Source organism: Parus major, chromosome 2 (assembly GCF_001522545.3).
Source record: "Parus major isolate Abel chromosome 2, Parus_major1.1, whole genome shotgun sequence".
Taxonomy (NCBI): Eukaryota; Metazoa; Chordata; class Aves; order Passeriformes; family Paridae; genus Parus; species Parus major.
Genome location: NC_031769.1, coordinates 146,729,389 through 146,750,893, shown reverse-complemented (window position 1 = coordinate 146,750,893; position 21,505 = coordinate 146,729,389). Strand labels below are relative to the sequence as shown.

The 21,505-nt window shown below is 41.9% G+C and overlaps 1 protein-coding gene and 1 long non-coding RNA gene across 5 annotated transcripts in view; one reads left to right on the top strand and one right to left on the bottom strand.

Annotated features, from left to right (window-relative positions):
- The first annotated feature begins 644 nt into the window (after nucleotides 1–644).
- Nucleotides 645–21,505, top strand: part of AGO2 (argonaute RISC catalytic component 2) — a 56,742-nt gene continuing 35,881 nt past the window's right edge. For 2 of the 3 annotated variants that reach the window (XM_015618337.2, XM_015618336.3), the window contains exons 1-2: nucleotides 645–784; nucleotides 17,751–17,946. In XM_015618337.2, the coding sequence (XP_015473823.1) occupies nucleotides 754–784; nucleotides 17,751–17,946 (227 nt within the window). In that variant the 5' untranslated portion in view covers nucleotides 645–753. Of the gene's footprint in view, nucleotides 785–815; nucleotides 1,201–17,750; nucleotides 17,947–21,505 lie in introns of those variants that run through there. The other variant, XM_033512464.1, reaches the window with a different exon arrangement.
- LOC117243991 lies at nucleotides 1,472–2,595 on the bottom strand. 2 transcript variants are annotated; one of them, XR_004496265.1, is made up of 2 exons: nucleotides 2,175–2,595; nucleotides 1,472–2,067 (listed from the first exon to the last, which is right to left on the bottom strand). It is a non-coding gene; the product is annotated as an uncharacterized LOC117243991 (long non-coding RNA). The 2 variants fall into 2 exon arrangements; XR_004496266.1 differs by having other exon boundaries at nucleotides 2,290–2,595.

The following is a 21,505-nucleotide window of genomic DNA, read 5'->3' as shown; positions in this document are numbered from 1 at the left end:
GAGGTAGCAGAGAGTGCTAGAGACACACAGTCATTTCCCAAGGTCTCACTGAAACCACAGGATGACAAGACATAGTCCTAAACTGTGCCAGGGGAAGTTTAAGCTGGACACTAGGAGGAGTTTCTTCACAGGAAGGGTGATTAAACATTGGAATAGGCTGCCCAGGGTGGTGGTGGAGTCACCGTCCCCGGAGGTGTTTAAGTAAAGACTGGACATGGAACTCCGTGCTCTGGTCCGGCTGACGTGGTGATCTCCAAGGACTTTTCCAACCTGTGTGATTCTGTGACTCCGCGGTCAGAGCTCCGGGGGCTGCGGGCAGAGAGCGGGGCCCCTCAGCTCGGCAGCGCTGCCGATCCCTGTCCCGCGGCCGCTTCCCGCCCGCCCGGGCCGGAGGGCGGAGCGCCCCTTCCCCGTGACCCCGCGGCTCCTCCTCCTCCCCTCCCCGCTCCTCAGTGCCGACGAGTAACCTGGATTCCCGGCCCTCCTCCTCCTCCCTCTTCTCCTCCTCCTCCTCAGCATCGGGTGACTCATCTCCATCAGCAGATGGGCTGCAGGAACCAGGACAGCGGGAATTTTTTTTTTTTTTTTTTTTTTTTTTTTCCCTCCTCTCCCCTTTTCTTTTCCTCCCCCTCCCTTTCCTCCTCCTCCTCCTCCTCCCCTTCCCTTCCCCCGACAGCGTCGCCGGGGCTCGGGCTCGCTCCCTCCCCCCTGCCCTCCCCTGGAGCCGCCGCCTCCGCCGCCGCACACGGAGACATGTACCCGGGAGCCCCCTCCGCCGGACCCGGTGAGCTTTCGCCCGGGTTTGCTTCCCTCCTCCGCTTCCCCTGCAGCGGCTTTCCCGGTCCGTGTCCGTGGGGAGCCCCGGGAGCGCCTCACCCCCCCCGGCTCGGGCCTGGCTGGAGCGGCGGCCGCGCTTGCCGGGGGAGGAAGGAGGGTCAGGGCGCCGCCGCCACCTCGGGCAGGGCCGCGTGTCCGGAGGCCCCTCTGAGGGGAGGGTCGCCTTCCCTGCCCCGCTCCCCACTCCCTCTGCCGAGCCCTGAGGCCGGCGTAGCTCCCGTTGCGGACCGGGGTCTCCATTTCCTCGCTCCCGGCTCCATCCCGGGATTCCCGGCTGGCCGCGTGTTCGCCGGCGGCCGCGCTGCGATAGTTGCGCTGTGGAGGTGCGGGTGAAGCGCCCGCATGTCGGGAGGGCTGGGAGAGGTGAGCGGCAGCGCTGGGTGTCCTCAGGCTCGCTCTGCCGTGTGGAGCAAATCTGGGAGCAAAGGAAAGGTGGACGTGCAAAGAAGGGTTAGCAACTCTCTTAGGGACCTTTAATATCACTTTGGGGAAATATAGGTTAATACCGTTCGAGTTTGTGCGGTTCATACGAGACAATGTTTTTTCCTTTTTAGTGTTAGGCTGTTTCTGTGGTGAGAATTCTTATGTAGAAACAACAGTGTTTGGGTGACTGGAACCTAGTTTTTTTTCTAGAAAAGTTTCAAAATAAAGGGAACTTTATTTTATGCTACTGTTCTCAATGGTTTTGCATAAAATGTCTTTCCTTAGAGGGACAATTTGGCAAAGACTGTTGTAGAGAAATACAGGACCTGCAACTGAGATGTCTTTTACTGCTCCGCTCACAGATGCTTCTGTAAAAGCATTCATATCTTTGGATCCAGAGTTAGGTGCTGGTTTTTTGGTTTTTTGTTTTTTTTTTTTTTTACTTTATTTTCCCTCTGACTTGGTTCTCTTGAAGGGTCAATAATCAAGACAATCAGGATGATTATTTTCCTCTTGAAGTACAGCTCCTCTATTTTTACTTTCTCAGTGGGCTCTTACTAGCACAGCAGGCAGACAGGTCTCTACAGCTATGTCCAACTGATGTTCAAGATCCTGCTTTCATGTGTAACATCACTTGCACATTTCAGTACCAATAACTGTGTAGAGCTATAGATGTAATCCTTTGGTGGTTTCTGGTGTCAGGTTCTCTTGCTCAGGCACAGGTACACTTTGAGTTTACAGGTGCTCATGGTGGCTCACATCGGTCTGTTGCTGTGTTCACCTCCTGGTGATAGATCCTGTTCAAAACTGTGTTTAAGGAGACAGACAATTAAAAATATTACCAGCATATGGGTTGAGAGTTGTTTCATGTGTGGGAGTCTCTTTATCTTTATTTACTCTCCATCCAATCCTACCACTTTCCCTTTCACTTGGAATGATCTCCCAGCTGGTGGCTGCTGTTTGCCATCGGGGACCCACGTTTGCTGTGAAACAATGTTTTCCCCTTCCTGGAACAAACAACCTCCTAACCTCGGGCTCCTGACACTGCTGTACTTTCACCAAGTTCTAGGTGGCTGTGTGTTGTCACTGGTGTGTGTCTCGGGCTCCTGCAGTTCTGCTGCCTCCAGCCAAGCTCATCTCTTGTCTTGTTTACTTCCGAGTTTATCAGTGTGGCTCAGCCCTTTCTTTCCCTCTGCGTGGCCATGTCCGTGCAGGGGTAGGAGCTGCAAGTTGTTCTCCACATGGTGAGTGAGGCTCTTCTTCCTTCCTGTGAAATCATCCACGGACAGCCTCAGCAGCACAGTGGCTTCTGGCAGCTCAGGCAGCTTCCTGCTCCACTCCACACACAAGGCAGGGCATCTTGGAGATTTTTGTTCGAGCTGTTCTGTGAAGCAGCCTGGAAGCAGGGACTGTGAGGTCCCCTGCCACATGTTAATCTGAAAACTGCAAAACCACTGTGTGTGAAATCCTGCTCGGAGGAGAGAGCAGAAGTGTGGTTTAGAACCCCACACCGAGCCAGAGCTGCTGTGAACACAGGAGAGCTGCAGCCTCTCCAGGTCTGTCAGCACATCCTTGACACCAAGGAAAGGCTCCGTTCATCTCTGCTGCATCCGGATCCTGCTGCCGCTGACCTCTCCGGACACTGCTGATGCACTGGAGCTGCTTTGCTCACCCAGCTCCCCTTGCCAAACTGGACTCTGCAGCCCAGCCCGTCTGAGGGTGCCCCTGGTGCTGGCCTCCTGCCAGAGGAACCGCTCAATTTGCCACTGGGTTTGCTATTTTAGTCTTAATTCTTTTTCTGGAAACAGTATCAAGCAAGTTAGGAGGCCATATCTGACTGGTTTCAAAAAATTGCTGCTGAACGTGGAAAGTTTGTTTAAACATGCTGTTATGTCAGAAGTAAGATGGGTTTTTATACATGAAGGAGTTGTCATAAAATCAGTTTCCATAATTAGGAAATTAATGATCCCTTTTTGCTTTCTCCCAAATAATAAGTTCTTGATTTGGTGTTGAATTTGCTGTGACATTGTGTCCATGCCCTTTTTTTTAGCTTCAAGAAAGTGTGAAAAGTAAAAAAACTGAAAATCTGAGAGGAAATTCTTTTTTGAAGAAAAAACTTGATGCTGCTAATTTTTGGTGTATGTTTTTTTAGAAGAAGAGAAAAATGTCAAAAGGGGCATAATAAAAGTACTGTAATTAAGTTAAAAGACTTGATTAAAAGCTGCATAAACTTCTGGAACTTGCACTTCTAGGTCTTAATGTATTTATTAATTCTAAACTTTGCACACCACAGATTTCTCTTTTATTCTTGAAAAGGATATTTGACTTTGCTTGATGCTGAAGGCCCTAATTTATTTTTGAAGGAGCAGTTGTCTAAAAAAGAGTGTGAAGTTGATTATAGCTTTGCATGTGAAATACCAACTTTTTTCCCCTGGCACGAAAACCAACTTTATTAAATGAGTGGAACTAAAGTTATTTTCTTGTCATTTAGTTTTAAGTTACCCTTTAAAAACTGTGACTAGACTGTTGAAACTTGTAAGTCTGTTTTGGTTTTCAGCGCAGGTACTTGTTTTTACCTTCTATATATTTTTTGAAGATTTTGGATGTTGGCAGTTGATTGTCTTTGGGAGTCTTAAAATGTGGTGCGGGGAAGGGTGTTCTCATGCCTTAACTGAGGTACTAGAAATGGCAATATCTTCATATGGTGGAATTTTTATCCACCAGTGTCCTCTTAGCTTGTGTTTCAGTGGCAGCACGAACTTCCCTGTACCTCCTGTTAAAGGTCTGCCCTTCTCTTCTTAAAAAAGCTTTTTCTGTTCTCTTGGGGGTGGATGTGAACCTGGCCTTACTCTGCTGCTGGTGTCACAGAGTCATCCAGTTTCTTTGGCTTAATTTTAGACCGTAAATTAATGCTGAAACTCCTTGTAAGCTGCCACACAAAGAGAAGGGAATGAGAACTTCATCTACAGCCTCAGCTCTCTTAGTTTTTACTAAAATTGAAATGCATTTGACAAAGTTACAGCCCACAAAACACAGCATGACTCTTTCAAATGTGTTGTTGTCATGACTAATATATTTTCCTAAGGAAAGAAAAATTCTATATCATTATGTTGCCTCAGATAACTGTGTTGTCTTCAGGTGGCTTAAAAATGAGGTGGTTTGATGGAAAGATAATTGGTGGTGTCAGATGTGTCACCAAACTTTCTCCTTTCCTTGGAGAACTGAACTATGCTATTTGCTATTGAAAAGTGAAACATCTTTTTCAGCAGTGATTCTCTTGCTGACTTGGTGGTTACATGGGATTTTGTGCATTTACTTTTACTTCATCTTGAAGTTTATCACTTTTGCAAAATGGTTGTGTGCTGGTACGTACTTAGTGGTGCATTGGAATGTACAGAAGCCGTGCAGAGGAATACCCAAACCTTCCTGACTTCCAGGAAAATTTTTTTTTTCCACAATTTGTAGCCATTCCTTCACTGTCACCACCAGTCTGTCTCTCTTTCACAGCAGGGTGGAAAAGGCCTGTAAATGTTTTAACTCAGTAAAATACCTTAGATGATCACCTGATGTTCTTGTACCCCTTAGAATTGTATAGGAGGGAGAGATTTTTCCATTTCAGAAACCAGCCCTTCTAAACACTTCTGGTTGTTCAGAAATTTCAGGGATCAGCTGATGAACACAGTAAACTGCTAAATTGGCTTTGCACACACAGATAGTTTTAACTAATTATGAACTTTAAATGCCTGATGAAAGTAATGTTCATGTTGGCTAGGCCTGTCCTGACCACAGCTTCACAGAACTTGTAAGGCCTGTCAAAATGTTGGTGGTGTTTTGCTTCTCTTCATGTTTAAGCAAAATACTTGGTCCTGTTTTGAATGATGAAGTTTCTAATACTCAGCCTACCAGAAATTATGGCTAAATCTAAATGAAGAAAGGTCAGTCTCCAGTATCTTATTTTTGGTAAGTTATGAACTAGAGAGGGAAAAAAAAAAAAGCTGGTGGAAAATATTACGTAGTTTTAACTGTAGTGGCTGTGGGATCTGTTCCATGCATTGTCCAATTAATTTGTTTTAGTATCTTGCATCCTTTCTGATGTACTCACAAAGCAGCCCACTAGAATGTGAAATATCTCCTCCTATTGACTAGGGAAGCACAGCCCTTTGAATTCAGTGCAAAATAATGTTTGGTTGGTTTTGTTTTTTTTTCCCCACATATATTTTAATACACAAATTTGAACTTCAGAAATTAATTATACATTTTATACTGCAGAAATTGGGAAGAGACCTGTATAAAATCAACCCCAGGTACACTGAATCTGTGTAGTGTCTCTCATATTTTACACCAGAGCTGTAATTTGGGAGTCTCTTTGGTAGCCATATCTAAGAAGTTGAAGAGACTTTCTAGTACTGTCCAGGAAGTGGAGTTTTTTTTAATCCTCAAGACTGAGGTGATACCTGTATTTTTATATACTCAGGACTGTTTTAATCAGTGGTGTCTTTTAATCTGTTTAGTGTTCACCACAGATTAGTGCAATTCATTTTAGCCTCTCTATTTTAATTGTTTTGCTTTTATTGTTTTCTTTTCAGAACAATATTTGGTGCCTTCAAATAAAAAGTTTTTGTGTGAGCATTATTTAATCTGCTTCTGTACTCTCTCTTTGCATTTCATATTAAGCAGAGTTACTTCTCCTAAATACCCTGCTTTATAGCTGTGCTGCAGCTGTGAAACCATGTGGTGCCTGGTGCCCAGGTTTTCTAGGAAGGAAAGTTTTGTTTGGTGGGGTTTTTTTGTTTTTTTTGTTTTTTTTCTGTATGACTTCACAAAACTGGACACAGCCAACATGGAAGAAAACCATTGATTTAGACTGGAAAGCACTGTGGATCCTGGCACAATCAAGTCAGTCCAAAGCTTGCTTTGAGGTTTTTCTTTTGAGTTGGGTACTCATTGAGCTGTCCACAGTGCTACCAAATTGTATTACTCTTTGGGTTGTGAAGGGATTTATTTATTTTTTTAATCACAGGTGTGGTGAGAGTAATTTGTTCTCTCCTATTGTAATTTGTTTGTCCTGTTCTGTTTTTTGTAGTGCTGCTTAGTTGTGTTCTGTTTTCTTGTATGGGAGTTTATTGCCACCTGCTGTGTTGGGGACCAGTTCTCAGCATTACTAAATCTGCAGTCATGCAAGTCTCTGTCTTTGGGAGAAGCATTAAAATATTTAACTTTTCGTAGATGCAAAATAACTCCAGTTATGGGCTCTACATCTGCAGTTTTGGGCTCTACAGTTTTTCCCAAGAGCTCTCCTAGCACAACCTGATTGAATTCCCTTTTACAAGCTGCTTTATAATCAGAAGGTGGAGAATATTCTTAATAAAATATGTGTAAGTCTGAAGACTGTGTTTAAACACTACATGAATTTAATGTCTCATTGTGTCACTTCTAGCCTGTGTTGGGTGTGACAAGAGGAGATGCAGAGCAAAACCAAAGTTTGCATTTTTTTGAGAAAGAAATTGATCTCAGCATGTTATTTTGGGAAGCTTGAAGATACACTTCTGAAACTTATTTGTATCAAGTGATATTTATTATTTTGTATATAGTGTAGGAAACAAGTAACTCTTTTGTGGCCACCGAGGAGCTGCCTTGGCAGTGCTGGGCTCTGTGGGTGGCTCTGTTTGACCTGTTGGTGTCAGAGGTTGGAGTGTTGCAACCTTTTGTCTCAGCGATGCTTTTTTTATGTTCCTGGTATAATCACGAAATTTACGCAAGAGCTTATTAATGTGAGAAAATAATGAAATTTAAATTTTAATTTAGTAGTAGGAAGTGTGTGTGGATGTGCTAATTTAGATTTATTTTAAATAAGCCAATTTTAGAAGAATTCCCAAGAGTGGAGGTTTCACTGGCTTAGCTAGATCAATCAAAAAATTGTTTGAAGTTAAACCTGCCATGTAGATGAATAAAGCTTTAAAACATAATTATTACTGGGGCCTCATTATATACCTTCTGAAACTTGTTTAGCAAGTGTTTGCTATTAAAGGACAGGCGTCTGTTCATACAGAGGGTGAATTCCTGTCTAAATGTTTCTGTGTTCTTGACTTTGATAATGAACTTATTTCATTGTCCTTTCATACAGCTTGTGGTTTGCACTGAATGCTCCCTTTCTACTGGATTTTGTGGGCTTTTTCAAATAATTTCTCTGTTGGTTGTACACTCTTGTCCCATCATACTCCTCTGTCATCTCTGAAATTCTCATGGAGGACAAGACTTTGGAAGAGCAAAGGGTTTCTCTTGTTTGTGGTTTTTAACTGCCACTGAAACCTAAGGTTTCTCAAATAATTCTACAGGTCAACTTCAGCTCTGCCAACTTACATATTTCTGTTGTGAAGTCTACTGAGAGACATAGGTTTAAAAAGAAAACCCAAAAAACCACCAACCCCCAAACCACAAGCAAAACAAAAATAGAGAAGAAATCCAGGTTCATGTAGAAATGACAAAGCAGAAGAATTAATTTCTCGGTGAACCAGTGTATTTTATTTTGGGAAGAACTTCAGTGTTTAATGAGGGAATGCTTAGGAATTACACATAGGGATTCAGAATATTTGCATAAGGGTGTGTTGTTTAAAAAGTCAGAGCTTCTTTCAGAAGGAGGAAACTTCCCAGCAGGGCAAGGAAATGAAGCTTTGTTGTCTGGGTCTCGTTATGTGATAAGAACACAGTAGTGGTGGGTTTTTTCCGAATTGTTTGACTTGCAAATTTCCCTTTAATGTCAAATTTCAGGGAGGCCTCTCTGTAGTAAACTTATATGCGACTGTTTTTTTTACCTTTCATAGCTGAGTTTTAGTTTGTATCAACCAATATGGGAAAATCTGTTGCTTACAAGAAGCAGGTGGAGGGAAAAAACCCTGAGGTGTAATGGAAAAAAAATTCTGATAAGAGACTTCTGCTGCCAGCCTACACTGTAATATCTCAGTTATTCCACTATTAGGAACCTGCATTTTTCCCTCTTTGCAGTGATGGTGAAAACCACAGCCCTATCTCTGGAAACCGCAGGAGATACTACTGTTGAAGATGCTGCTACAGCTGCTTTCACTATCTGAAATGATAAAATAAAGCATAGCCTCAGCTCTTAACTGGGAATTTTTCTATTCTGAAACTGAACCACAGGAGTGTTCATGTGTTTTAAGATTAATCCAGTGTGGGTATGGGAAAAGATTTTTTTTCTAAGGAAGACATGACTACTGAGTTACAGCTCTAGAGTTGAGTTTTGTGTATTAAAAAGTTTTTAGGAAAGAAGAAAATGTAATTTTTATTTTTAGATTTTGCACATAAACACTGCCAGTTATGTGCTTGCAAAGGTACAAGTCAAAGCAGAACCATCCTAGCTCCTTTCTTTAGTTAGCTGAGGACAAATCACTTCTGTGTTTCATTAAGTTGTGCACAATGCAAATCCCACAGGAAATGTGGATTTGGGGTCTCTGTGGCACCAGTTCCCAGCTGTGAGGCACAGCACATAGAAAACCATGCCAGTGGCCATGGAATAGAGCCCAAACCATTAGAACCCTTTAATTCAATGGAGCTGGTGTGCATGTGGGCACGGATGGCTCCAAAAATGCAGGAGGAGAGGCATGGGGTGTGATGGTAGGGGAAGGGAAAAGTGTTGGGGGAGCAACACTGCTGAGAACTCTGACCCTGATTCAGTGGATTTAATCTATCCAACATCCACTTGTGGGCTGTAATGCAGAGACCAACTCTTACTATTTCTGAGGAAGAAGAAAAAAAATCTCTGAAAGCCTGAGATTTGGAGGTAATGGAGTGTCAGGGTGAGCTGTACAGTTCTCATGGTGCTATGTGATGGCAGCTGGTGTGTGCAGAAGGTGTTGAAGTACCTAATGATGGGGCTGTGGCCATGTACCCCTTGCTGAGCTCAGCTCTGCACCTGGCAGCAGCTGGATTTACTGTGGCTCCTGGGAACTGAATGGAATTGCTTGTCTGTCTCATGTTCACACCGAGTAGTGATGGAAAGCAGTTAAGTCTTTTGGGCGGGTCAGTCCTGATGTATGAAGAAGTTATGTTTTAGCAGCCTTATAGTGACTCAAGACAAAATGAAAACAAGTAAACACACTGGAGGGTGGGTTAGGCTGTTTCCTACACACCTGTGCAGTTCCAAGTGTCAGGTAGTACAAAAGCAGAGAGAGACACATTTCTTTCCTAACCTAAATGCAAACAAGGGGTAAGGGAAGCATAATGTGGCATGGTGAATATGTAATTTCTAGTCTTACCTTTAGAGGAGAAGCAGCCTGAAGGGAGCAATATGTTCTAGTAGGTGGGTTGGGATTTTTTTGTTCCCTCTTAAAGAATGTATTTATGCACTTTGGGTCTTTTGAAATGACAAAGAGCAGAGATTGTATTGAATGGAGGCATTGCTCTTTATGAATGCAGAAAATACCATTATATTCAAATTGTTAGGAAAGACATCTGGAATTAGTTCTACATTTTCTAAGGCATGGAAAAGGGAATGCATCATGATGGTCAAATGTGATAAATAGCACTAAGAATGTTCTCCATTTCCCCCCTTCATTGAGTAGAAGTTTGTCTGAAGATGGAGTTATTTTGTACTTTGAATTCATATTTAACTTCAAACTGGGCTGCTGACTTGTGGGTAAGCCGTAAGCATCCCTCCATTGTTTGGATGAGGCTCGCTATTTGGATGACTTAATTCAAACTGCAGCTTGTAATTAAAAGCATTTCTCTGTGGCCCTTAAGAAGGGTTGTGGTAGGACTTGGTAAAATTCCATGTGCAGGGATTGGTTAAGGCACCTGGTTTGTGAGCAGTGAGGATGGAAGTTCTGCACTTTGGGTGCTCTACTGGTGCTCTGCCACTGCTCACCCCACTTGTAGGTGGTGAGAAGCAGCTTGTTGGTATTCAAAAATTTGGAGGCTGACTTTGAAGGTCAAGGCTGCAAGGAGAACGTGGGAGGAAAGCAAAGTATGAGCACTTGGTGTCCTTTGCTAGTTGACATTGTCCAGAAGCAGCTTGTGGGCTGGAAAGAACCATTCTTAGTTTCTTGCCTGCTGCTTTCTGCTGGAGCCTTGATCTCTTCCTCTTCAGTTCCTTTGTTCTTACATATTCTTCTTTGAAATGTCCTGACTTAAAAGCAAGCTGGATAGATGTCTTGCTTCTCCCTTTGATGTGTGACTGCAGCTCACACCGTTGGTGTCTGGCAGTGATTCTGGTCTCAGTGGATCACATCACTTCTGACACCATGACGAGATTGTGTCTGTATCTTACAGAGGTCAAAAGGCACCAGGGTAACCAAGGGAGCTTCAGATCTGTAACTATTCCAGACAAAATCATCATAGAATGGGTTGGGTTGTGTAGAACCTTTAAATATCCTGTCCAACCTGCCTGCCATGGGCAGAGACATCTTTCAGTAGGTAAAAGGGTTGACTTGAGAGTTAATCTTGCTTGAATGCTTTCACAGGAAGTGACAATTAGTCAATAAAATGATGTTTGGAGTAGTCTACTGAACATAATGTGATTACAGTTATGAAGACAGTGCTGTTTATCTAACACTTTTACTCTGTGTTAAGGTCTTTAGTTTCATACTACAACACTAAGAAACTGGAAGCAATCTGGCAGAGTATCATCAAACATCTCAGCAGTCATGCAAGGGCCTTAAAATATGACCAAGTATGAGAACAGCTCCTTCATTTTTGCTCATCGGTATTAAGCTGAGCCTTTTTCTTGTAGCCCACTTTGGCACATGCAATGAGTGTGCTGTGGTTAGAAAATGTGGTAGTTGCTCACTGAGAGACAAGAACCTTTAGAGGGGGGTTTAGTAAAAAATGATAACTGATAACTGATTGCATCATCTCCTCTGCTGCCCTTGTGGATTGTTGGATTCTCGGAGATTAATAGACAAGTCTAACATTTTTTTGTTGTGCATTATCTAATCAAGAATGTTATAGCATGACTGAAGAAATTCTGGTTTCCATGCTCTAAAACATCCTTAATGAGCAGCAGACAGACTTACAGGTTCCATATAGATTCCTCTGCCTCCAAAATATCAAGGGACTATGAGCTGCAGCTTTGGGTTTCCCTTATCTCACAGACAACACTGCCAGCCTCTCTCCTATCATTCCCTAACGGTTCTTAACAGAAAGCCAGAAGTTAAACTTCTTTATAGAACCCAGACTGTCAGAAAACTTGAAGACAGTCCCAAGTTTTTCTCTAGCTGGGTTCTAAAAAGAAAAGGCTAAACTCCCTCTATTTTTTTTTCTTGCTCTGACTATATATGTGTGATTAAAATACATAGAAACTCCATGCAGATCCTATCACAGATCTGTACTGGATGTTTTCCAGATTCTTTCTGAATTCCCTCTATTACTGGTAGTTAAATAACTATTTGTGGAAATCCTGTTTCCCCTGCTGTGGGGTATCCCCTCTTGAAGTCTCCTTTTCTCCCACTTCAAAGAGCACTTCCAGAAGGGGCCATGACCCTTTTGTAAGCCTGGTGAGAGGGCACTGAGGTGGCAGGAGAAGGACATGTGGCACCCCAGGAGAGGTGAAGGGAATTCAGCCTTAGGAGGAGGAGGGGAAAGGGTGATCTTCCAGCTTCTCCTGCTGGCTAAGGGGAACCTTTGGAGCTGATGGAGCTGGACTTGGGGAGGTCCACCAGAACAGGGCAGAAGCTGGAGCACAGGAAACTCCAGTTGAGTAGAAGGCAAGTTTATTTTACTGCAGGGGTGGAACAGATTGTATGAGGTGTTGTGGAAACTCTGTCCTTTAAGATATTCAAAACTTGACAAGTCGGCCTGGTCTCTTCCCACCTCTGTTGTGTTCGTGATCCTCTGCTCCTCTGCAGCAGCTGCTGGAGGCTGTTCCTTTGCCAGTCTTGGTTCTTTTTAACCTGGTCATGATGAACACATTTGTCATTTAATTTATTTCCTGCAGTTCTGGAGGCAAAATAGCTGCTCAGTAGTTGAGGACAAGTTATTAAATCCCTTTTTTTTTTGCCCAAGGAGTGATGCATCCTTGCTGGATCTGTGTGATGGCATCAGTGACTGACCTGGAGGCAGCAGTGAATGTGCACTGTGGTTGTACCTAAAATACCTTGAGTGATAATCTGGAAGAGCAGCCCCATTATCTGATACTGGAAACCTTAACCCAAAGTGATGCTTTCAAATAAGGATTCTTTCATCTTAGTTTCATTTAGAGATTATATATTTTTAGAAAAATTGTTTTGGAGAGTCTTCCCCTTGGCAAACATAGATTGCATGAGCCCAATGCTAAAACCTACTGAGAGTTGTGAAAGCATCACCTGATTATTAAATATGAGTTAGGACTTGCCACACAAGGAAACTTATTGATATAATTGCACTGGTGTAATTATGCTCAGACAATCTCCTGTGTCGACAAGCCCTTCCATGCAACTTGCTTGGCCCCTTCTTATTTAATAACTCATTAGGCCTCTGACTGCACATTAAAATTGCATAATTCTTTGCTAAAAAATCTCCAATGTGCAAGTTTAATGCTGACTGGCAGCACTTCCAGCATGCTGAGCAGGCCAGCAGTTAAGCTTTAAAAAATGGTGGAGGACAAAAGAAATGAATGTTCCAAGTCTGAGAAATGGTTACGGAGCACATGGTCCTGAAAAACCATCATTACATAATTGTGTGGATTTTGGAGTAGAAGCTCGTCAAAGTGTGTGGCTCATTCACACCTTTTATAGACTAGGAGTGTCTTGGCCTGCTCACTTCATGAGTCACTTTTATCTCTGATTTTGATCCTCAGTAATGTGCAGGAATAAGAGCAGCCAGCCTTGTTTGCAATAGTTTTCAATTTGCAAAAATTATTTTTACTAACACAGCATTTCTGTGATTATGCAGGTTTCCTCTACTGCCACCTTTCCCTCCCTGTCTTTTGACAGAGTAATTTTGCTTGATTGCTAATTTTATTTCATAAAGCTGCCATAAGACTGTTATTTTTCTGATACCTGTCTTTTCCAGATTTTTTTTTTAATAGAAATTGCTGCTTTTAAGATTGATAGCTATGAACCTTTAGTTTATGTAAATGATATGAATTATAATGGGAAGTCTGGCTTCTTTCCTGATAAAAGTAAGCCTAAAGACAGCATACGGACACCTCATTATTCCACACCCACCTCACCTTAATTCACACCTTGAAAATGGGGCTCTTGATGGTCTCAATCATCATATCAAGGCTGAAATGTTCTCATTATTCATTTTATCTTCTGACAAATGAATGAGGAGCTTCCAATACTTATCACATGGATGCTCCGGTTTATTAGTCTTTCATCTTTTTTCTAATCCCTTCTTTCCTTGACAGCACTTTAAAAGTAAAATCCAGGAATGCATGTAGATTTTCCAGTGCTTTGAAATACTGTCTCTAGAAGCAGCATCTGTGTTCCTGAAGGTGTCTCTGCATGAATTTTGGCAGGTTTCCTTGGGCAGGGCATCACTTCCAGCTCAGATGTCCAGTGCTCTCCTCTGTAGCACACCTTGCCAGGCTGCGAAAGATTCCTAGTAAGAGCCTTGGCACTAAGGAAAATATTCTCATATTGATACAGTTTCTATTGCATTTAAAAGTGGGTGAGTGGTGGGACTTTTGCAGGAGTGTTTGAACAGGGAGATGTGGCAGCTGAATCACTTTGAATGCAGCAATTGTGCCTCCAGATCAAGGCTGAAGGCTTCTATCATGTTTTGATAGAAGGTGAAACCTTATTTCTCTGTTCTGTCTGTACCAAACCCAGTATTTTGTGATTGTACCCTTCACAGCTGCTTGCTGTAGTAAGTTCTACACAAGATACTTTGATTTAACTTTCTTAATTTGAGGCAGTAGTCCAAAAAGTGAATTCAGCTGAGTGGTTGCAATATTTAGTTTTTCTCCCCTGGAGTTCAGTTCCCATCCCTCGGTGCTGTAGTTGACACATACGTGTCTGTTTTAGGCGGCAGAAATGTAGGTTGAGCGCTTATCGGGTCACTGCTGCTGTTTAATAAACAGTACTTATCTCCTTGAAGCAACACCCTGCCCTAAATAAGTTTTGCCTTGGGAGTTGAGCCAGAAATAGCTTCCCCCTTTTTTTTTTTTTTTCCCCTTTAATTGGATCGTAAAACCCAAATAACTGAAAAAAACTATTTAAGATGAAAATAGAGGGTGGCAATGGTCCTGCTTTCTGGGCAGCTTGGTGCTTTTTTATCTCTGTGAGTCATGCAGGTTATAAAACTGCATTCCCATCTTTCCTTAGGAGTCTGTGCTTCTCTCAGCATTGCATCTTATTCTTAAAAATGGGCCTGAATCCTCACTTTTATTTGCTCTTTGTCACTAAAACTCCAGTGGAGGAATGAATGCAGTGGTGGTATTGAGCAACATGTGGTTTGTTGATCCCTGAACACTTAGAGATATGGGTTTGTTATGCCCCTGTGAAGCACTTAACAACCCCATTTTGAAACAGAAGGAGGATATATTGCTTAATTACAGAATTACTTAATTTGGCAGCAGAAATAGCTTGTGGGGATGTGTATCCCCTTCCATCATGCTTCTCTTTGTACTTCCAATTTTCAAGTTCAGTTTTTTTTGTCATTTTGAAAGTTAGTCATAATGTATCAAATATGGCACAGAAAAGAAAGGGCAGTGGAATTAGGATCTGAAAGTAGATACAGAAATGTTAGAAGGCGTAAAAATCATTGGGAAGGAGAAGGGAAATCAATATATTGATAACAGTTGTCCAGGTAATAGTGAGTGGTAAGGCAATATGGAATGCAGGGTGTGGATAACAAGAAATGGAAGTGTTAAAATACAGGAGCCTGGACAGAAAATGAAAATATTTTATAATGCATGGTGTTATGGGAATCATGGAAATGCACAAAAATCACAGACTAAAGTTAATGACTAGGGTATAATTTTCAAATGGGAACGTTCCATTATGGAAAGATGGGAATAAAAATGTGTGCAGTGGTGATCTGTAAAGAGGATTCAGCAGCAGAGTGACTGAAAATATATGTGGGAGACAGATTATTTTAAAATTATTGTGGGGGGAGTGGAAATGATGGCAAACAGGATTCTGGAGGAGTAGAGGTGGCTGCTTTGTGCACATCTTCTTGATCAGATTCGGAGGTGGATCACAGAAACCTTTGGTGTATTGCAAGTACAAATACTTGTGGGAGTATTTTTTGCTGTAGTGATGGTGCTGTCAATAACTTTGTTAGGTGTCCTATCCACAGCAGAGGATTCTTTCCACTGAATGACACAGACAGTGTGAATTTGGTGTGAATTTGTCACACCAAACATGGGGATATGGTGACTGCAGGGCCACCTGAGAGAGTTAATCACCATCAGAAAAACATTAAGTCAGCAGAGGGCCTGGAAGTGTTGGGAAAAGATGAAAATCGATGTCTTGGAAATTAGGATGTGTAGGAATTTAGAAAAAATAAAAAGGCAAAGGTTGAGCAGAATCAGTGAGCTGGGTGCTTTATCTTGTCTTGAGGGATGGAGGTGGGTAAGGTCAGATGCAGAGGCAGATGAGCTGCTCGTGGCAGGACTGGGTTACAGAGAAGAGCTAAGGTGATATTTGGCTCCATTTTTCAGGGCAGCTGGTGACACTGCAAAAGCAATGTGGGTGAATAATACTCAAATGAAAATTGCTATATTGCCATTTAAGGCAAAACTGAAGTACTGAAATGTGAAGTTTTAGGTTATGGAAATGAAGATCTTCAGCAAGAAACAGCTTTAATGTGTTGATTGAGTTAGTGTTGGAGAACCACAATCTTTAATGGCAATGCTTGTTAAAGGGAGGGAAGAAAGGAAATTGGATTTCAGTAGCCTGAATTAAAAGGGTGGATGCCTTAGAGCATGTTTGGGAGACAAGATCAGAAACAACATTTTCAAAAAATAGTAACAAAAGCCTTTATCATTTTCCCAGTGTCAAATCTGGTGAAGTATTTGGTGCATGGGAAAATTGGTGCTGACTGTTAGTAGGGTGCTAAAAATAGGGAGCTACTAATGAGTGGGAAACTGGCCATAAGAAGTGTTGAGGGGTAAAGTGGGGAATTCATGCTGCTAATGATGAGAATAGTCTTATTTCATTAGCAAACATTGCATAAATGTTAGGAATAAGTATGTGAAATTTCATCTAGAGATATAGGAGTCATTGTCAGGAAAAGGAGAATCTGAGCATCATTCAGAGAGGTTTGTAGATATGGTTTAGAAAAGTAGGTATATTAAAGACAATATAGCTAGTAATTAGTAAGGAGTTGGGAGATGATCATAAGCAAATGAAATGGGTGCACATGCCCTGAGTGGTCACTGGATGGCCTTTACAAGGCAGGCAAAAGCAGTTTAGGGCTCATTAATCTGCCTTTTCCCATTGAGAGATGGAAGCACCACGTGTGGTTATCACTTAGTCTTCTTCAGGAAAAATAACTGGAAGGATGAAGCCTGATTTATAAGCAGGGACTAACAGAAGGAGTATAGCCTAGCATTTAGTATTAAATGCTTTGGTTTAAATCTAGAAGTACTCAATATGAAGGCCACAGAGTATAACCTGCCAGTGGGTGAATAAAAATGGAAGGATGTTTTCTGAGCATTAGAGCATCACAGTTCTAGAACAGCTTTCCAGTAGAGAAAGCCAGGGTAGAAAAGTGGTGACTGATTTGTTAATGAAGGGATGTGAATTGTTTCTGGTGCTAGCAGAGAACTGAATTTGATAATCTTAGAAAGCCACACCTGGATTCTTACATAAGTAATGAGAAACCACATGGCTTTTTTCACATGTGAAGCTTTTGCTGCAAGTTGTTGCTCCAGAGCACAGAACACCTGAGCACTGAGGCTGCAGAAGTTTTGAATGCTCTAGTTGGTACTTACACACTTTGTGTATTTTTAATGGACTTTCCTGGATTGAAACAACAGCAAGCAGCTATTCTGCTTCTGCTTCATGTTGTCTGAGCAACAGCTGATGTTTGAGCTCAAGAGCTGAGCACAGCAGCAGTAGAGTATTTGCTCTGTGCTCTGTGTGAAGGAAGCAGTAGGATATAGTTCAGTTCTAATACAGGATTTGGCAGACAGCTGCAACATGGAGGAAAGTGGTAGAAACTATTTTATAGGTGTTTGCTCAAATGGATGTGGTTAGATCTGTTTTAAAATGAAAATTATTCCCTGCAAGAAGATTTTGGTTCTTGCTTTCCTGCTTGGCCTGTGAAATTCCCACCCAGCTGTCTTGTGGTATAGGAAAATGTAACTTATTTTAAGTTTTTTTTCCAGTAATTTGGGCTAGGAAATACAATGAATTGTGAACCAGTATGAGAAAGAAAGAGAAGATAGGATTCATGGTCTCCTGAAAGCAGAGTCTGGGCTTTTTTTCATTTTTAGGTTGTTTAAAAAGAGTCATGGTTTTAAATGTGATGGTCCAATAGCCTGTAAGTTTGCTGAAATGTCAATTTGAGACAGCTGATGGCTAAGTTGTGCTTTTTCTCTTTTGCAGTGCTCACACCTCCTCCTCCATTGCCACCACCAATACAGGGATATGCCTTTAAACCTCCTCCTCGACCAGATTTTGGCACTTCTGGGAGAACAATCAAACTGCAGGCCAACTTCTTTGAAATGGACATTCCTAAAATAGATATCTACCATTATGAATTGGATATAAAGCCAGAAAAATGTCCTAGAAGAGTTAACAGGTAACACACTGAGCTTTGCCTTTCATCAGTTTATTTGTAGTTTTGTTTTTCTTTGAAAAAGCTGGAGCCAGGTGCCCCCACTGATGTCTGGAAAGATGTGTCTGGCTTTAATCAGTGATAGTACTCATCACTTCCATTAACAGGATATGCATATCCTTTGGGTTTTTTTCCCCCTCCAAATCTTTACTTGGATTGATTTTGCCAAAATATTGAGATGCTGCTGATTGAAGCCACTGGTGGCAGATGGATAAGCTGTATTAGCTCTATTGGAACTGGGTCAGTATAAGCCAACTTGATAAAAATTATTTATTATTACCTGGTTATATATTGAAATGTAATTGGCTGAAGTCCTTCAGCAGGGAGCTGGTGTTACCAGCTTGTTTTCCCACCTTTCCCTCCTCACAAGAGGAGGCAAAACCTGTTTGTTTGGGGGAAAGGATTATGGACTTACTAAAGCAGGTAAGAAATTATCCTTTATCAGTAGATTCTGTATAAGGGAAAACTGCTCCTGAAACTGATAGCAAGATGAAAACATGGATCAGCTGGCCAGGGAAATAAGCAGCCAGGTCTTGCATTTGGCATCTGTACCCTGTTAGAGTGTGGAACTTCATTGACTTGAAAAAGAAGTGGCATTGCCAGAAGTGAAACTTGAGAATGAGACTTGGCACCAACTGGAAACCACAAGTGTCATCATCATAACTGCACCTTGACTGTAGAGAATTGTAATGGCTTGTTTATATATTCAAGAGCAAAGCCTTTCCTTGTTAAAAAAGGTCACATGGGTGGAATATGCAGTCATGAAAATAAACAGTGTGGAGTCAAAAAAGCCACCTGAAAGCCACGGTTTTCCTAATGTGGATTAATAAACCTGAGGGCATTCTCCATTGTTACACTGAAGAGTTGGTAATGATAGTGTTTTCACAAAGCAGCATCACTGTGCTTTGCTGCTGTTTTTTTTTTTTTTTTATCTTCCTGAGGTGATCTATTATAAGTTTAATTTTTCAGCTAGTCAAGAGCTGAGGTTAATATTAAAAGCAAACACCTTTGTTAAGTGAATGGAGCTGAACTCTCTTCTTGCCCAAGGACAACTGCTGATTTTATGGAGATGCTCTTCCTTCATTGGAGCACTGCAAAACACTTGGAGCAGTCACTTTTTTTTATAAGAGGAACCATGAGAGCTTTGCTTTCCTTAACTGCTCTCCCTGCCACCACTCCAGCTCTGCCAACTGCTGCTGGCTTATCCAGATTGCTTCTGCAACTCCTCTGGGAGCCAAATGCTGCACAGCTTCTGTGTGAGCACCTCCCTTACAGTCCAGTGTGGGGGTGTTTGCCACAAAACCTAAAGCAGTTTTTCTCACTGGAAAGGCAGATTCTATTCAGTAGCAAGTTCTTCCTCCAGTGCCAGCCCCTGACCTCCTCTGCTTGGTCAGGTTAGTCACTCTTTTGTGGTGACAGGAGCAGGTACAGATCTACTCAGATGAAATGCCTTTTGCAATAAGCAGAGATGCCATAGATGCATTCAGCAGTGGTGTGGTGGATGTTTCTCAGTGTGGTAAGAATACAATTTGGATTCACATACTGAAGTTTTTTTTATTTCTTTTGTGTGCTTAGTGCTCTGTTCTGTAGATATACCTGTACTCAGATGCACCTGGGTTTCTGTGAGCTGTGACCTTTTGGTCCTATGTCTGTACCTGTATTTCTGTGTGCACATAAATATATATATATATATATAATTATGCAGGATCTACATGTAATCCAATTCTGAATGATGGTTTTTTACTGCTGGCTTACAGGTTTCTAGTATTTTGGTTATATAATTCACATATATATAGTAAGTATTGCTTTATATGACATAACTTATACAAAGAGGAGAGGGAGATTTTGTTTTTTACTCTACTCCCTCATCTGTGTAAGCTTTGTTCTTCAGTTTTACTCCAACTTATACTGTGACCCTGCAGACCCCACTGCAGGCTGTATCCCCTGTACATGCAAGTTCCACACTGAGACATGAGCAGGAGTGGAAAATGCAGCTAGGACAAGGTGCTCCTGAATTAATACAGTCTGGCTACAATTCTGTACATGTGACAGAAAGTCCAGATCTGTTTGGGTAGTTGGACAGGCAGAGTGGGCAATATGAGTTTGGTTCTGCCCTGTGGGTGCTCTCAGTTTAATTTTTGAGGATTTGTGCAAGGTGAACTCTGCAGTTGCCAGCCCAGGGTCCTTGATGAGCTTGCATGAGCTTGGTAGAACAGTTGTCCCAAAGGGCTGAAGTTAGTGAAGTGGTAAATAACTCTTCTTTTAACTCTGCATAGAGAAAATAACTTACATTCATTAAAATATCTCCACCCACAGCTGAGAAGCACCATTGCTAACTGTTGATGTGGTTTGAAGCTTGAAAACATTAATTAAGTGGAAGTATTCATTTTTTATATAAAGCAGTTGACAATTGGAAGAACTTGCACAGGAAGAGAGTGGGATTTCCATGCTCAATCTTAAAAAACTCAAGGTTGAAAAATACCTCTTTCCACCCTCTCACCCTCCCAGTAATGTACTTGTTCAGTCAGACCCTGCAGATCTGAGGCAGATGTTACTGGGCCAGGTTCAATTCATGCTTTGCAGGAGGTCAGGGTTTCTTTCAGTGGCCACATCTTATTTTAAGATAAACCCTGTGACACAGCAAAGAAATTGCCAGTTAAAACAGAATTAATTCTTTTCTCAAATGAGTTCAATTTCATCTCAGATTTTGCAGCACCATAATACCTACCTGAATGCTGGGCTAATTACCTTGCCAAGTCAGGGTGCATGAACAGTCACCTGCAGCATCTGTGAGCAGGTGGTTGTCAGCAGTGCTGCAGGAGCAGGGCTGTCCTGTCTGTGTGTTACTTTAACCTCTTAATGCCCTTTTGCCCCTGTGTGTTAAGATTGTAGCCTGCTGATGGATTTTGGGTATTACAGGTAGACTGAAGGATGTCTCTCTAGGACATTGGGACCAAAGGACCTTTGGCATCAAAGAGTGTTATTATTCCAGCTGACCTCTCATTGACTGCTGCTTTGAATGACCAGTGTGTAAACACTGTGGTTTGACAAGATCTGTGTGAGTGGTTTCCCCATTCATACAAAAATGGAACCTTATTCCAGCTACTCTTAAATGAATGTGTACTTTTAATATTCACAGTTCCACTGAATGCACATGCCCAGTTTTGTTAGATGGATCCCAGTTTTGTTGTGTGTATGAAAAAAAATGCATTTAAAAATTATTTTTCTCAGAGAGCTACAAAATGTTTTGCTATTATTGTTGGCATAAACTACTGCCCTGTCACTGGGGCTGTAAGCTGGAATAATGATATTTTTGAAAGCTTCTTAGGCTGCTGAGCTTTAGGCCCAGGGTCCTCTGTAGAAAGGACTGTAGGACAGGGGAGCTGAAGCCCCAGGATCTATTGCACACCTCTTGTTTTGAGCTTGAGAGAGCATGAGCTTTCACTTCACCACTTCCAGTAGGTCACAGAAAAGAGGAAGGAAAGTTTAAATCTGAAAAAAAAACCCCTAAAAATAGCAGTTT